Source organism: Ahaetulla prasina, chromosome 9 (assembly GCF_028640845.1).
Source record: "Ahaetulla prasina isolate Xishuangbanna chromosome 9, ASM2864084v1, whole genome shotgun sequence".
NCBI classification, from domain to species: domain Eukaryota; kingdom Metazoa; phylum Chordata; class Lepidosauria; order Squamata; family Colubridae; genus Ahaetulla; species Ahaetulla prasina.
Window position 1 is genome coordinate 1,156,591 of NC_080547.1, and position 16,715 is coordinate 1,173,305.

Sequence of the window (16,715 nt, forward strand, 5' to 3'; positions counted from 1 at the left end):
CTAGAGCGGCAGAGTCGGTGGCGTCACTTCCGGCGCGACAGTGGCAGGGCCATGGCGAAGCAGGCGGCCGTCCACCGCGCGGGCTCCTTGAAGCAGCAGAACAAGCCGCACAAGGCCGGGAAGCACCGCGTGAGCAGCGCGCGGAGACAGGGAGGTGAGAGCGCGGAGGGCCTCCTTTTCCCCGGGGGAGTCCGGGTCGCCGCGGAAGCAGGGAATCTCGGTGGACGGCCCAGAGAGCCTCCAGTCCAGGAGCAGTCTATCCCACCCGGGCCGTCCCCGAGGGCCGAAGCGGGCTGTGGCCAGAGGCCGATCCAATTCAGCGTCTCTTATTCGTCTTGGAGACCGAGGCATTCTGGAAATTCAAGAGCAAAGAGGCTGAGATGAAGTCCCCGGCTCTCCCATCTTGGCAACTTCTGGACTTCATCTCCCAGAGTCCCCCTGTCAGCGTGGCTGGGCTGGGAATCCTGGGAGTTGAAGTCCACAAGGCTTAGCAGTGGCCAGGTTTGGAAATTCCCGGTCTACTCAAAGGCAGCACCTGCCGTTTTTATCCAGGAAGCCAGCAAAATCTCCTGCCATTTCCCCCTCTTCCTTCTCCAGGTCGGGTCCCGGTCAAAACCCTCACTCGTCAGGTAAACCGCAACTGGTCGAAACAGGACCGCAGGCACCGGGCTTGGCAGCTCCGCCGGCAACACCAGGAGGCTGTGAGTCGTCATCAGTAGAGAGCAGAAAGCCGAACTGGGGCCGCTTGCTCGGAGGAGCCTCCCCTAGCTTGGTTTCTCTCTCTGCAGGTGTTGGAAGAAAAGCGGAATTTGGGGCGCAAGGATGGGCCACCACACCTGATGGTCCTGGTGCCGCTGCACGCCCAGATCGATCCCCAGGCGGCCTTGAACCTTTTCCGGAGTAACCAGGATTCGGTTGTATTCCCAGCAAAGGGGGGCCCGCCTGGTTTTGCCCTGCTGTGTCCCCGGTCCAAGCTGCGCTGGCGTTTCGTAGTAGCTGATGCAGGTGAGTGTCTCATTTTGCAGAACCATCTTGGCAGCTTCTACACCTGCAAAATAGTTCTACGGTCTTTCCTGCGTTTTCCTGAGGTATTTCAGAGAGTTGTAACTTCCATAATTCTTATTCTCCAGGAAGCCTTCATACAGTGCTGGATCTTGCCAAAGTAGCTGATACTCTCCTTTTCCTGCTGGATGCTGCAGATGGTTGGGATGATGTTGGCGATCTCTGCCTCTCCTGCATCTTTGCACAGGGTCTCCCCAGTTATGGTGAGTCTAGTGCCCAATGCAGCCTGTTTTTTCATCCATCCAGTAAGATACCAGATGTTTGGCAGGTTACAATCCTTGCTGTAAAGCTCCTTGTCTTCTTGTAGGACTTGGGAACTATGCTTGGTTTTTTATAACTAACCCAGCTATCTGAAATATCTGTTCCCTGACACTAAACTTAGGTCTTTGATTAAATGAGTTTGCTTCCCCTGATGCTCTGTAATTGTTATTGCTGCTTTGTTGTTACTCTTTCCTCATTATACTTTGCCATAGTGGCACAATAGTTAGAATGCAGTACTGTAGGCTACTTCTGCTGACTGCCGGTAGTTTGGCAGTTTGATCCTCACTGGCTCAAGGTTGGCTCAGCCTTCCATCCTTCTGAGGTTGATAAAATGAGGACCCAGATTGTTGCCTAATGCTGACTCCATAGACCACTTAGAGAGGGCCATGAAGCGGTATATCAGTCTAAGTGTTACTGCTAGTACTAATAGCAGACTCGGTGATGATCCAGAGGAAAGGCCAACTTCTCCAGCTGTCTGTTGTTAAGCAAGCCTTTCTTTTTGTTCCCCGCAGGCCTTGCTGTTCAGGGTCTGGCTGAGCAGCCGCCAAAGAAGCAAACTGATTACCGGAAAAAGCTCAGCAAGGTTACTGAGAAGCGGTTTCCTGGGGCCAAGCTTTTTTCTCTCAATACGGAGCAGGAATCTGCGCTGCTATTACAGCACCTGGCCAGCCAGAAACAGCAGCACTTGGCATTCCGAGACCGGCGGGCTCACCTGCTGGCTGATGCTGCCGAATTTGTGCCCAGCTCTGACAGTGCCACGGTGGGGACCTTAAAGGTGTCTGGCTATGTGAGGGGAAGAAGCTTGAACGTCAACTCCCTGGTACACATTGTTGGACATGGAGATTTCCAGATGAATCAAATGGATGCTCCCCCAGACCTCTTTGCCCTGAACCAGAAATGTCCAGAAGGACAGCTGGCAAGTAGGAAGAAACAGGTGGGGCCTCTTCCTGTTCAGGTGTGACTGAGATGCCCCTCCCCCCCAGAAGGGGGCGTGGTCTGAGCTGCTCTCTTGTGCCTCTTGCAGGGTGACCTTAGCAGCAGCACCGCTGCTGAGATGGAGGAAGAGGTGAAGGTGCTGAGCAAGGCTGATCCTGCCAAGCAGGAGTCTCTGCAGGCAGAAGTGGTTCCGGATCCAATGGAAGGAGAGCAGACCTGGCCCTCGGAGGAGGAGCTGAGGGAGGCAGAGGGTCAGTCAGAGATGACTTGGGACAGGTCGTGCCTTGGTTCATGTGCTCTAAGCCAGGATTCTCCCAACTTGGCAACTGTAAGACTTGTTCAGTTCCGAGAATTCCCCAGCTGGCCAATGCCGGGAATTGAAGTCCACAAGTCTTAAAGTTGCCATGTTTGGAGACTCCTGTCCTAAGCCATGTTTCCTTACATGGGTTCCCCAGTTTATGCTCTGTACTGCTAGCCGTAGCTTTTAATTACACTGGCTGGATTCAGGTAGGCTAAGATGGAACCAGGTTATAGCGTGTGAATGTTGCACGTCCTCCCTCAAAAGAGCCAGCTATCTAACCACGATTCCATTGAGAGGATTGAGGCCGTGTAGATCTGCCTCTCAACCATTTCTTCAAGGGATCATTCTTATTATTTAAATTTTAAAAACACATCTATTGCATCTATCTTTTAGAATAGAATAGAACAGAACAGAATAGAATAGAATAGAATAGAATTTTTTTTGGGCCAAGTGTGATTGGACACACAAGGAATTTGTCTTGGTGCATTTGCTCTCAGTGTACATAAAAGAAAAGATACCTTCATCAAGAATTCTAAGGTACAACTCTTAATGATAGTCATAGGGTATAGATAAGCAATCAGGAAACAATATCAGTATAAATCGTAAGGATAGAAGCAACAAAGTTACAATCATACAGTCATAAGTGGCTTATTGTATTATAAAACACTATATTTCAGTATATATTATTTATACAGTATTGGACAAGAGGCATTCAGATTTTGATGATTACGATAAAACTTTAAGGATAATTTAAAAAAAACACCTTGAAGGGCTTAATTTTATTCAAGTATTCTTCCTTTTGGTGGCCTGGTTTACTCTATCAAAACAACAACAACAACGTTCTCAGTTCTTCAGATTCTTGATCTGTACATAAGCGGTGCCAGGCTGGATCGGACCCCTGGCCTACCCACCCCACGGTCTGCTGTCCTTGGCCAGCCCAAAGATGGCCAAGGAAACCTACTGGTCTCTAAGCAGATGGCTTTCTGTTACCTTAAAGGAGGACGTAAGAAGTCCCTGCTATAGGTTGAAGTGGGATGGGCCCTAATAATCTTGGCTTTCCACTGATTCTTCTTTTGATGGGGAGAGGTTCTCTGGCAGTAACTCTCTTTCTCACTATGCACAGAATCCCTTAAACAGAGGAAGAAGGTGGCCAAGAGGGTCCCCAAGGGAACATCTGCCTATCAGGCTGCCTGGATCCTGGACGAGGCCGAATGGAGAAATGGCAGTGAGGAGGAGGAGGAGGACGAGGAGGAGATTATGGAAGAAGCCATGCCCCAGGTAACGGAGTAGCCATGGTTTTGATGGTAGCCTGGAGAAGAGTCTGTGCAGGATGAGACAGGCCCACTGGCAGGTGGGGGCTCTGCAGGTGGACGTGGGTACGTGGCAGGCGCTGAGGTCCACAGGCTGGGGAGGCCTCCTCATGCTCTCTGCCCACGTGGCTTCTGCTCTGCCAGGATGGGAGCAGCAGTGAGGAGGAAATTGCTTCTGACGAGGAGGAGGACTGCGAAACCATGACGCTGCCTGAGACGGAGCAGGCTGAGGAGAAAATGGAGGAAGAAGAAGCAATGCTGGAGAAATACCGCCAGGAGCGACAGGAAGAAATGTTTCCCGATGAGGTGGACACCCCCCGGGATGTGCCAGCCCGGATCCGGTGAGGGCCTCAGCAAATGGCCAGGGACATGGGAGGAGTTGGGACCATTCAATGGAGTCGGTGGGGGGGGGGGAGCTGAGGCAAGGCCTGGCCTGACTGCCCTGGGTGGCTGCTTTAACATGGAGGCTCTGCTGGGTTACAGGGAGATGGGAGAGGGCAGCAGGCAGGCAGAGAGGTTGGAGACAAGGCAAGAGAATGATCCCATTGGCTCCCTCAGGTTCCAGAAGTTCAGGGGACTAAAGAGCTTCCGAACATCCCCCTGGGATCCCAAGGAGAACCTCCCCAGAGACTATGCCCGGATCTTCCAGTTCCAGGACTTTTCCCGGACAAGGAAACACACCTTCCGGCAATTGGAAAAGGAGGAAACAGATGGAGCTCAGGTTGGTCCTTTTTTCAATCTCACTCTGCTTAACAAGGGTTGGTTTTACATTTTTAATTTTTAAAAACGATCATGGTGGTTGTACTTTTGCAAGTGTAACGTTTTCATACTTTAATTCATACTTTAATAATTGCTTTAATTAAAGCATATTAATATGCTTTAATTCAGGGGTGTCTAAGCAACTTTTAAGACTTGTGGACTTCCAACTCCCAAAATTCCCTGGCCAGCCACCCTAGTGGACACTTCTGTTTTTCTTGTGCGGAGTATCCAAGCTCTAACCGGAGAGCCTTGGAGCTCAATCTCCAGAGTTGTATCAAAGCATTTGGGAGTTTAATGGGAGCTGCCTCTTGTGATAGGTTTTGGTTTAATTTCTAGAGGGGAAAAAATAAACGAAGCCCATTATACCAACATTACCGTCCACCTGGTATTTGAGAACGGGTTTTCTGCGCTTTGGGAAGGACGCTAAGTGTGCAAACCAGCAGAATTTAACCCAGCTTTGTTACCTTCTGTGCTGTGAGGAGGATGCCAGGATTTCCGTGTGACCTGCCTGTGTGCTCCTTCCTCAGGTCGGCTGGTATGTTACAGTCCACCTTTGCAATGTCCCGGTTTCTGTTATGGAGAGTTTCCAGCAGAAGCAGGAGCCTCTGGTGCTTTTCACGCTACTTCCCTATGAGCAGAAGGTGAGTCCAGAAGAGAGAGGGGGGTCATATTTTTTTTCCCCCTCTGGGGCAAGGAAAGCCTGGCTTGATCGTGACTGGCCTTGATCAAGGCCTAGAAAAAACTGGCTTTTCTCTCCGGGCTGCGAATCATTCTGGAACCAGCTGAAGATCCCTTGGTGGCCGGAGAAGCTCAGCCTCTGATTGCTCTTCTCCTTCTTTTTATTCTCTCCAGATGTCTGTGCTGAACCTCCTGGTGAGACACCATCCAGGATACAGTGAGCCAGTAAAGTCCAAAGAGGAAGTGATCGTTCATTGTGGGTTCCGCCGCTTCCGGGCCTCCCCTCTCTACTCTCAGCACACCTCAGGTGTGTCCTCAGCCCCTCCCAGGGGAGGTGAAGCCCCTGCAGGTGCCCCTCTAAAGAAGGGATGGGAACCCTTGTGGACTTTTTGCTTCTTAATGACCTTTGGGCTGAGGATGGTCAGAAAGGGCTGGGTGAAATTCCTAGTTTTGCTGGAAGGAGTTTGACAACCCTGAGTCAAAGTAGGGGTCCAAATAGGTCTCGTTTGCAGGGCATTGAATGTCTGAATGTCTGAATGGCTCAAATCTAGTTCAGAATGCAGGGAAATGAGAAGGTGGATCAGCTCTTTCCTGCCTCCGTTTTGCCATGTGCATTTGGGGGAAAAAAATTCAAATACTGTGATGTGTGAAACCAATTTCCCCACATTCCAGCTGCAGCCTTTTGAGGGTCACTTGAGCTTTGCAACAGTCAGCCCGTATTTTAAACCTGAAACTGCTAGCATATGTTTATGTAGCTTCTTCCCCCAATCTGTTTCCTTCCACTGCCAAACGGTTTAAAACCATAAATGCAAATAAAGGTAAACACTGTTTTTGTTTTTTGATCTTTGTAAGCAGCTCTAGAAGCTTTTCTGAACTGAAGTGCAAGGTAGAAATTCTTTTAATTTTAAAGGACAAATGGCTTAATGTCAGAATTTATGCTTGGATTAAACACCAAGGTTAACATTACGCCAGAAACCAAACGATAAACAATACCCCCAATGGAGGAGCTCCCAACTCAGACAAACAATCAGACAGCAGCCTAATCGCCCAGAGCAGTCCGTCAATGCTTACAGGGCAAGCCACATGCATAGAAGCTGACAGCAAACCCCACTCCCTTTGTAGCACTGATGGTGTTGCATAGTTGGGTCATGAAACATTGCATGAAAACAACCAAGCACAGAGAACAGCAAAGGGCCCCTCATGTCAACCCCGAGCTACAAATAATCTATCAGTCAAGCCAAACTAAACATGCAACCCCCTCTCCCCTCTTTGCAGCGGATAAACACAAGCTGGAGAAGTTTTTCCATGCCGACACTGCTGTGGTGGCCACGATCTATGCTCCCATCACTTTTCCGCCTGCTTCGGTGCTGCTGTTCAAGCAGGAGAGCGATGGTGAGTTGGGGTTTGGAAAGATACCTTGGGTCAGTATGGCCTTCGCTGCCTTGGCATCCTCTTTTCTGCGGCCTTTTCCAGCAGCTTCCCTTAACCTTGTTACCTGCAGATGGATCGGATGACCTTTCCCTTCATGTGAGGAAAGGGGGGATTCTCAGATTGTCTGCAGGGTGCCAGGAGGGGAGATGTTCCTCTGCAGCCATTGGGAAAGAAAACCGGCATTTTCCTCTCCTTCTAGCTTGTCAGCCCTCACTCTGGGTCCCTGTGGGGCCTAGAGGAAGAATGTCCCAGAGCACATCCTATTTTCCGGGGTGAGTGAGGACAGGCCGTGTGGGGCTTCCTCCCCAGCAAAGCTTGCCAAGGGCTGGTGCATTACCTTGGGCTTGTTTTGTTGGTGACGCTGCTCTGGTTCCTTCAGATTTGTGTTAAAAGTCGCAACTAGTGGTAATAAACTTGTTGCTGAACTACAGTTCCCAATGGCCCGAACCGGTATGCTGAATACATCGTAGTCAGGGGTGGGATTCAAAAATTTTAGCAATTGGTTCTCTACCTGGTTGCTGGGTGGGCGTGGCCATGGTGGGCGTGGCCTACTCGGCCTCCTGCACCATGGGGGGGGGCACGTTTTCACCCTCCCCAAGCTCCAGAGGCTTTCCTTGAGCCTCCGGGAGGATGAAAATGGGCCTGTTTCTGGACTCCCGGAAGGCCCGTTTTATGCCCTCCCCAGGCTCCCGAGGCTTTCTTTGGGCCTCCCTTGGGCTCCCGAGGCTGGAAATAGGCCCGTTTCTGGAACTTCCAGGAGGCCCATTTTTCGCCCTCCCAGAGCCTCTGTGCAGGCGCTGTACTTACCTGGCATCCAAAACAGGCCGCATGGAGACTCCTGGGAGGGGCAGGGCGGGGCCAGCCAGTTCTTGCAACTACCAGTTTGGTGAACCAGATGTAAAATTAGCATCCGGTTTTCCCGAACTGGTCCAAACCGGCTGAATCCCACCCCTGCTTATAGTCCATCTACAGTTCTCCCACTTGGTGGCCACGTTATCCACGAGGGTAGCTGATGTCACCGTAGCTTGGATTTTCGCCTGGGCACTTTGTCTGCCCCTTTGCTGATCTTGGAGTCAGGCAGATTCGATTCCTCAGCAAAGCAAATGCTGGTTATTGATTGGCCGGCCTGAAGTTGCACATCTGCCCCTGGAGTCACAGGGTTCTCACTTGGGCTTGTTTGCAGGCACGCAGAATCTCTTGGCTACGGGCTCCCTGCTCAGTGTCGATCCCAACCGGCTAGTCGTTAAACGGGTGGTACTCAGCGGTCACCCGTTCAAGATTTTCAGCAAACTGGCCGTTGTGCGCTACATGTTCTTCAACAGAGGTATGTATGTATCTAAAGTATACATTGTCGTATACAAAAGTATACATTGTCGTATCTAAAGTATACAATGTCGGCTGGCGGCCCCCAGGGGAAGATCCTTCTCTGTGGGGGCCCCCACTCTTTGGAATGAACTTCCCCCCGGTTTACGACAAATACCTGACCTTTGGACTTTTCGCCGCGAACTGAAAACATATCTGTTTGTTCGTGCGGGGCTTTCTTAAATTGTTTAGTTTTAAATTTTAAATTTCTTTTTAGTTTCAATTTGGGGTCTCTTAGTTTTTTAACTATTTTAATTTCGGCCACACTGTATAATAAGTTTTTTAATTTATTTTAACTGTATATTGTTTCTTTTTTACTTTGGCTGTACACCGCCCTGAGTCCTTCGGGAGAAGGGCGGTTTATAAATCTAATAAAATAAATAAATAAATAAATAAATAAGTCCCTGGAAGGGTGGGGGAGGGGAATGGAGCAGTGGCTTCATTGAGAGAAATGGACCCATTCAAAGTTTGGGCAGTGCAGGGCTCACCTGTCTGCATGTCGCTCTGTAAAGTAAGGATACCCAGTTCTGCCCACATGCAGTGTTGTTGGAAACCCCTCCCTCCCTCCCCAACACACACACATACACACACACGGTCTGTGCTGGGTATCCTTACTGTATAGAACCTTTCCTTGTCTGTGACTATAATCTCGGGGTTTGCTTTGAGTCCTGCTAGAGTCCTAGTTCTCCCTTCTCCCTCTCCTGCAGAGGATGTCCTGTGGTTCAAACCGGTGGAGCTGCGGACCAAGTGGGGCCGCCGCGGCCATATCAAGGAGCCCCTGGGTAAGCGGGTGAAAGATTTTGGGGGGCGGCCCAGCGGATCTCCCTTCCTCGCCGGCTGCGTGCCCTGACTCTCCGTCTCCTCTTTGCTGCCAGGAACCCATGGCCACATGAAGTGCCAGTTTGACGGGCAGCTGAAGTCCCAGGACACGGTGCTGATGACCTTGTACAAGCGGGTTTTCCCCAGGTGGACATTCGATCCCTACGTGCCAGAGCCTGCAAGGTGGAGGGACGGCATCCAGCCTGGCCTAGAGGGAGAGGAGAAAATGGACTAGCTGCTCTAGCAAAGCAACTATTTATGCAGGGGAAAAATGCTATTTCCTACAAAAATAAACCTCTTGGGATACTTAGTATTTCTTCTGATGTCCAAAATCTGTGAAGCAGCCAGTTGTCCTATTTGATTTGCCTTAACATGTTTTGCATTTCGTGGAGCCATTGGAGAAACTACCTTGCAGATGGGTTTATGTGGAAGAAAGTTTGGCTCCGAGTAGCAGGGCTTCCATCTCTAGTAAAGAGAGACGCTGAAACAGCCACACCTGTAAAGGAGTCTTCAGTGAGATTTGATCTCTGGCTGGCAGAGAGGAGAGTAAAACTGATTTTACTATGTTCTTCAGTATTCCTTGTCTTGAAACAACGGTTTTATTGAAACAGCAAAATTCCTTTATTGATCTTAACAGCTACTTAACAGCTCATGATTCCTTGCACAGCGGTTTGGATCAGGCAAAAATTAGAACACCTTTTTTCCCCAGCTACCGTTTCTGTGGTGGTGAAGCTTCTCTACTCACATTCCAGGAAAAAAAACAATCCAGAATCAGTTGCATCCCTGGAACTAAAACACCCAACTCTGGCATGGTGCAGGAAAGATACAACAGGTGCTGTTTGCAGCTCAAGGACCCAGATTGTTGGATGGCCAATATGAGCTTAGAGTGGGCTGTAAAAGCACAATGAAGCAGTATATCAGTTTTAAGTGCTATTGCTAATATATACGAATGAAGTTCGATTGCCCTCAGAAAAGATCCATAGATGGGATTGCTAGATTGTTTGGCATGTTTCACTCTGCACTGGTTCAGTCTGGATATCGAATTGCTCATGTTCAGAAGTTAGAAGAGTTGGCCTACGATATTTGTATAAAGGCATTCATGGGAATTTTCTTTTAACCCTTTGCTGACTTGAGCCAGTAAAACCCAGCATAAAGGCTCATAACCCCCTTATACTTGTGATTTTTAACAAAATTCCCTTGCCATGAGCTGTATGGGAGTGAGAATTAACAGGAACCTCACAGGTGGCATCGGTGTGTCTGAAGCAGCTGCAAGATTTCGCCTGGCCTGGAGTTTAAGCTCCATGTTAGTGAGGCAAACTCCCTGCACGAGTGTAAAATTCAGCTTCACAAACTCGGTTGACGATCAAATCAACTTTTTTTGGGGTGTGTGTGTGTGCGGATGAGAAATGCATCTCTGGAACGGAGACTGCAAGGACCTTCCACCTTGCCCACCATTGTAGGAAATTTGGCATTTCACCGTATCTACAGGTAGTCCTCAAGATATGATGTAAGGGAGCCTGCCCATTATGGTTGCATGTTGCCATAGTCGTTACATGAAGTATCTCCCCTAACAACTCCACTCCCTGTATTCAGTAAAAGCTCACCTTTTGTGCAGAATAAATGGGAAGGAGCCAAGGTTTTAAAATATTGTATTAGTCATTTTTTTTACTGCATCTTGTCTACCTGTTTCAAAGCAGGGACTAACATTCTTTTTAAATTTAGAAATAGATGAAGGCAGAGGTACAATCAATGTTAACATGATATGATTGGCATTTTTAAAAGCATTTCCGCAAAAGTTCCAACTACTTGTCATCTACGGCAGGGATGGGGATCTATGGCCCTTTTATGACTTGTGGACTTCAACTCCCAGAATTCCTGAGCCAGCCAGCATGGCTGGCTCAGGGATTCTGGGAGTTGAAGTCCACAAGTCATAAAAGGGCCATAGTTCCCCACCTCTGTTCTATGGGGACAGCCAGCCACATCGCTTCAGCGCCAAGATGGGGAAGAAATCTGGAAGCTCTTAGTCGTCCCCGCCGCACAAAAGGAGCAGAACTTTCCTGTAGTCCCCTGAGGTGTCTCCCTAGAGAGGGAAAAACAAAACACAGTTCATTTTTATTTTATTAATGCAAATTCTATCAAAGCTGGACTCACTGCTCCTGCCTTAGTCTTCACCTCTGAATTACAGGTATGCAGAATAAAAGTTCACGGTATATTTAATATGGACCGCTCTTGCTTTCCTGGAAGCAAGGGGGCCCACAAGGTGTAGTCGGAAGATGGTGCCATTATGATGCAACTCTGAGAAAATAGGCTGCGCTTCAATCACACCCTTGGGACTGCTGCCTTCATGTTTTTCACCATAACCTACAGATGACTTTGACTGGAAGTGCTCCAATAAGATAGGGACAGTTTTGTTGGGAACACCTCCAGATACAGATTAAGACAGGGGTCTCCAATCTTGGCAACTTTAAGCCTGGAGGACTTCTGGCTGGGGAATTCTGGGAGTTAAAGTCCTCCAGGCTTAAAGTTGCCAAAGTTGGAGACCCCTGGATTAAGAGACTTGGAAAGGACCTTGTAGGTCATCTAGTCCAACCCCCCACCCAAGCAGGACACCCTACACTATCTGACAAATGGCAGTCCAGTCTCTTCTTGAAAGCCTCCAGGGATGAAGCTCACACAACTTCCTAAGGCAACCTCTGTTCCACTGGTTGATTGTTCTCACTGTCAGAAAATGTCTCCTTATTTCCAGGTTGAATCTCTCCTTGGTCAGTTTCCATCCATTATTCCTTGACTGGCCTTCAGGTGCTTTGGAGAATAGCTTGACCCCCACCTTCCTCCTCTCTGTGGCAGCCCCTCAAATATTGGAAGGCTGCTATCCTGTCTCCCCTGGTCCTTTTGTTGGTTAAAGTCAGATGAACAGAGTTGGAAGGGACCTTGTTGGAGACCCCTGGATTAAGAGACTTGGAAGGGACCTTGTAAGTCATCTAGTCCAACCTGCCGCCCAAGCAGGAGACCCTACGCCATTTCTGACAGATGGCAGCCCAGTCTTTTCTTGGAAAGCCTCCAGGGATGAAGCTCCCACAACTTCTGAAGACCACTTCTGTTTCATGGGTGGATTGTTCTCACTGTCAGGAAATTCCTCCTTATTTCTAGGTTGAATCTCTCCTTGATCAGTTTCCATCCATTGTTCCTTGTCTGGCCTTCGGGTGCTTTGGAAAACAGCTTGACCCCCTTCCTCCTCTCTGTGGCAGCCCCTCAAGTATTGGAAGATGCTCTCCTGTCTCCCCTGGTTCTTCTCTTCCCTAGACTAGCTGTGCAGAAACTCGGTGAGATCAGACGCCACAGCTCACCTTAATGAAAGAGTAGAGGGATTTTCCGTACATGCGCTTGAACTCAGCCTTAATGTCAATCATGTCAATCTCGCAGCGAGAGACCATCAGGCGGATCAGAGTGTTGTCATCCGTGCCTAAACCCTGGTTTGGGGGTTGGAAAAAGAAAGATAAGCCAAGTCACACCACGTGCTGGATCTCAGCTGGCAAAACGTTTCGTTGTCCCTTTAAAAGCAGCCACTTGCTAACTGGGGGGTCCTCGATGGTCTCTGAGCATGGTGGTTTTTTTGCAGATGTTTTACTACCAAACTAGGTAACATCATCAAAGTAGCTGAGGTAGCACTGAGGAGGAAGCGTCTCAGTCATCCAGGCGGAATTTTCTGGAAGTTGAGCCGTGGTGACTGGGCTTCTCTTATCTTTGGTTTGAAATGTCTTATGGAGATTCTCAGCCATCCAGGTCCTGGTTGTCCCAAAGGTGCTTTTTATTTTTTTCCCCCAAGAGGCAACTGGACTTTCTGGCTTTTCTTTGAAGATGTTTCGCTTCTCATCCAAGAAGCTTCTTCAGATCCTTGGTTTGAAATGTTTCGCTGCTTATCCAAGGAGCTTCAAGCTTGAATAAGTAACCAATCATTTCAAACCAAAAAGAAAAGACCTCCAGCTGCCACGACTCAACTTCCACATAGGACTGAGGAGGTTAATTAGTTTGGTAATGAAACTTTTGCTAAAAACCACCGTGCTCAGAGAGCACCAAGTACCTCAAAATTCAACCCTGAACTGTAAATATTCTCCTCTGTCAGCACCCGCTAATTGTGCTATAAAACCAAGCTCTTAGTCCAGTATTTCTGAACCTCCATAATGTGTGGACTTCAACTCCCACAATTCCCCAGTCAGAATTCTGGGAGTTGAAGTCCACACGTTAAAAATCACAGAGATTGAGATAGAATAGAATTTTTTATTGGCCAAGTGTGATTGGACACACAAAGAATTTGTCTTGGTGCATTCGCTCTCTGTACTTAAAAGATACCTTCATCAAGAATCATAAGGTACAACACTTAATGATAGGGTACAAATAAGCAATCAGGAAACAATATCAATATAAATCTTAAGGATAAAGCAACAAGGTTACAGTCATAAGTGGGAAGAGATGGGTGATGGGAACGATGAGAAGATTAATAGTAGTGCAGATTTAGTAATAGTTTGACAGTGTTGAGGGAATTATTTGTTTAGCAGAGTGATGATGTTCGGGAAAAAACTGTCCTTGTGCCTAGTTGTTCTGGTGTGCAGTGCTCTATAGCGTCGTTTTGAGGGTAGGAGTTGAAACAGTTTATGTCCAGGATGTGAGAGGTCTGTAGATATTTTCACAGCCCTCTTTTTGACTTGTGCAGTATACAGGTCCTCCATGGAAGGCAGGTAGCAATTATTTTTTCTGCAGTTCTAATTATCCTCTGAAGTCTGTGTCTGTCTTGTTGGGTTGCAGAACCAAACCAGACAGTTATAGAGGTGCAAATGACAGACTCAATCATTTCTCTGTAGAACTGGATCAGCAGCTCCTTGGGCAGTTTGAGCTTTCTGAGTTGGTGCAGAAAGATACCCTGGTAGAGTCTCTCTTGTTCGTGCTGAAACCTGGCAGAATCCCCAGGACAGGATTATCCAACCCAGGGGTCTCCAACCTTGGTAACTTTTAAGACGTGTGGTCTTCAACTTCCAGAGTTCCTCAGCCAGCTTTGCTTTGCTTTGCTTTGCTGGCTGAGGAATTCTGGGAGTTGAAGTCCACAAATCTTAAAAGTTGCCAAGGTTGGAGACCCCTGATCTAATCCATTCTGGAAAGGCTGGGGATGAAACACCAAGTTTTTCATGCAATGCCTGAGCCTGGATCATGTAATTACAGGAAATCAACCCTTTAATAGGACATGCCTCTTACAGAGCTCCTACTCGGTTTGCAGCCAGTTTTATGCGTGTGTTTACCTTCATAGATTTGTACAGCTGTTCAGCAAAGTAAGCGGGTTTATTTCTCATGCACTTCACTGAGGGGAGAGGAGAATAAAGGAAGACAGTAATTAACCATTCTTGATTAAAAACAAATATTAAAATCATTGCTCAGAAACTTGTTATTAAAACAACAATTTTCTAAACGAAAATACTGCATACGTTCAGCATGGCCTATCCAAAACTCTTTACTTCCGATGTTCCTCTATATGGCTAGTATCTAATGTCTAAAATGCTGGAACTGCCATCCTCAACTCCAGCGTCTTCCAGATGTGTGGGTCAACTCAGAACATGTGGCTGCAGCAGGTTTTTGGACCAAAAATGTCCCAAAAGTGCCTTTTTCCAAGAGGCAACTGGACTTTCTTGTTTTTTCTTTTGAAGAAGTTTTGCTTCTCATCCAAGAAGCTTCTTCAGCTCTGACAGGATGGTAGGGAATGGAAGGATTTACATTCCTTGCAAGCAGCTGGTCATTTTCCTCCTTTGAGAGGGTCGTTGAGACACCTGGAGGTTTATCTGTTTACCAGACAACAGGGAATCTCCTTGGCTAGCCTACATTCAGGAACTTGCTTTAAGCAGAAGCTACCAGATCCAGCAATTCATTGCCCTCCCTCCATGTTGCAAACACCCTGGAAGCAAGTTAACCTGCAAAGCAACTGTCACCAGCTAGAGAGGAATAAAAGCTGATGTGGAGTCCTCACCTATTGCCAGCAAGGCGTCTTCAAGGTCTCCAGACATTTCGGATTTAATACTCTCCGTAATATCTTTGTTAGCAATGTTCTTGTATTCATCAAATACTAAACAAATAAATGATTGCAGATTTTTATTAGCACGCAAAAGAAAAGCAGTTCCACAACCTCCCAAACATGGGGACTTAGATATGTTTATGAGCTCCTCTGTGATTTCCATATTCAGATTTCCAATATTCCCAATTTTCTCATTCATACTGTATATTTTTTCTTTAAAAAAACACCTTAGAAAACAGCAGGTCCTGAATGAACCGAAATGAGTCTATGGTGGCCACAAGTAATGGGGAAATCACACCATCGAGCCTTGAGTTGCAGAACATTAGGATAACAGAGTTGGAAGGGACCTTGGAGGTCTTCTAGTCCAACCCCCTGCTTGAGCAGGGATCCTATACCATTCCAGACAAAGAGATTCTACACAATCTCTTCTTGAAAACCTCCAGTGATGGAGCGCCCATAACTTCTGAAGGCAACTTCTGTTCCATTGACTAATTGTTCTCATAGGAAATTTCTCCTTGGTTCTAGCTTGGCTCTCTCTACTGGAATTGTTAGGCAGGCAGGCAGCCTTGACTATTCAACCGGTCCACAGAACTCCACAAAGAGTTAATAAATGGTTCTCCTGAACCGGTTGACCCCCTCTTTTCTGTGACAGCCCCTCAAGTACTGGAAGACAGCTATCATGACACCCCTAGTCCTTCTCTTCTGTAGACTAGACATCCCCAGGGCCCTCAACCTTCCAAGCCTCCACACCCTTTGTTGTCTTTGTTGCCCTTTTCTGCACACTTCCCAGGGTCTCGGCATCTCTTCTGGATCGTGGTGACCAGAATTAAACAAACAATAGAGTTAAACAACAGCGACTCTCATTCCCGGCCTCTAACTGACCAATCATCCATGGCTTCTCAGTATAGCTTAGATTTGGAGGGTAGATCTCATTTTAATATTCATTTTAATGTTCACTCGATTCCCATGATGTTCCTTTTTTTTTACAAGAATCCACCACCAACTTCACCGCTTACCCCTTAGCAGATGGCTCCTGCTTCTGGAGCACAAGATCATAATGAACTGGCCCTCACTGGTGCCCCATTTGTTCTCCCCTGCTTCATAGAGGCACTAGAGGAAAGCAGCACAAAGAACAGTTTTTGCAAGGAGCCGAACAAACAGGCAGGGAACAGGGGGGACTTTGGGGTTTGAGGTTTGGAGCCACAACCCAGCACATCTGCACCAATCCAGGCCACCAGGCAGCCTCCTTCCTGTTCTCACAAGACAGTAGCGATGGGCAACTTCACAAGGATAAAGAAATGGAAGTCTCCACCTCCGAGCTGTAAGGCACACAAGGGTAAAACTGGGACATGACTGAGGATGAAAAACTAATCATTTTGGTCCCCCGGGGATACAATATTGTTCACAATAATCGGTTTAACCTTAGCAGGTCTTAATGCACCTGGTATAATGGTCTCAATGGTGACATAGACCAGGGGTCTCCAACCTTGGTCCCTTTAAGACTTGTGGACTTCAACTCCCAGAGTCCCTCAGCCAACAAAGCCAAAGTCTTAAAGGGACCAAGGTTGGAGACCCCTGACACAGACAATGGGGTGGGGAGAAGGAGGCCATCATTGTGTCACCCCAAATTGCCATTTGGCTGCTAAAATTTTGGTGGTCTTGAACAGGCCCTGCAATATCCCCTTGTGCTCACCTGCCTTTGTTCTGGAGCAGGGGTGTCAAACTTGCAATGACACGTCAT

At 47.8% G+C, this 16,715-nt stretch overlaps 2 protein-coding genes across 7 annotated transcripts in view; one reads left to right on the forward strand and one right to left on the reverse strand.

Moving 5' to 3' along the window:
• Positions 1–3: 3 nt before the first annotated feature.
• On the forward strand, positions 4–9,483 carry TSR1 (TSR1 ribosome maturation factor). Its single transcript, XM_058194286.1, has 15 exons — positions 4–154; positions 598–701; positions 789–1,005; positions 1,131–1,265; positions 1,836–2,257; positions 2,348–2,510; positions 3,684–3,838; positions 4,015–4,211; positions 4,429–4,591; positions 5,157–5,270; positions 5,482–5,614; positions 6,583–6,699; positions 7,922–8,062; positions 8,808–8,882; positions 8,976–9,483. Exons 1-15 carry the CDS (start codon positions 52–54, stop codon positions 9,152–9,154), a joined length of 2,418 nt encoding a protein of 805 aa, XP_058050269.1. The 5' UTR covers positions 4–51; the 3' UTR covers positions 9,155–9,483.
• A 1,068-nt stretch (positions 9,484–10,551) lies between these two features.
• ANXA4 (annexin A4) overlaps positions 10,552–16,715 on the reverse strand; it is a 28,132-nt gene continuing 21,968 nt past the window's right edge. For all 6 annotated transcript variants that reach the window (XM_058194300.1, XM_058194298.1, XM_058194297.1 and 3 more), the window contains 5 exons: positions 15,991–16,084; positions 14,930–15,025; positions 14,211–14,269; positions 12,267–12,389; positions 10,552–10,999 (listed from right to left, as the gene is read on the reverse strand). In XM_058194300.1, the coding sequence (XP_058050283.1) occupies positions 10,940–10,999; positions 12,267–12,389; positions 14,211–14,269; positions 14,930–15,025; positions 15,991–16,084 (432 nt within the window). In that variant the 3' untranslated portion in view covers positions 10,552–10,939. The remainder of the gene's footprint in view (positions 11,000–12,266; positions 12,390–14,210; positions 14,270–14,929; positions 15,026–15,990; positions 16,085–16,715) is intronic.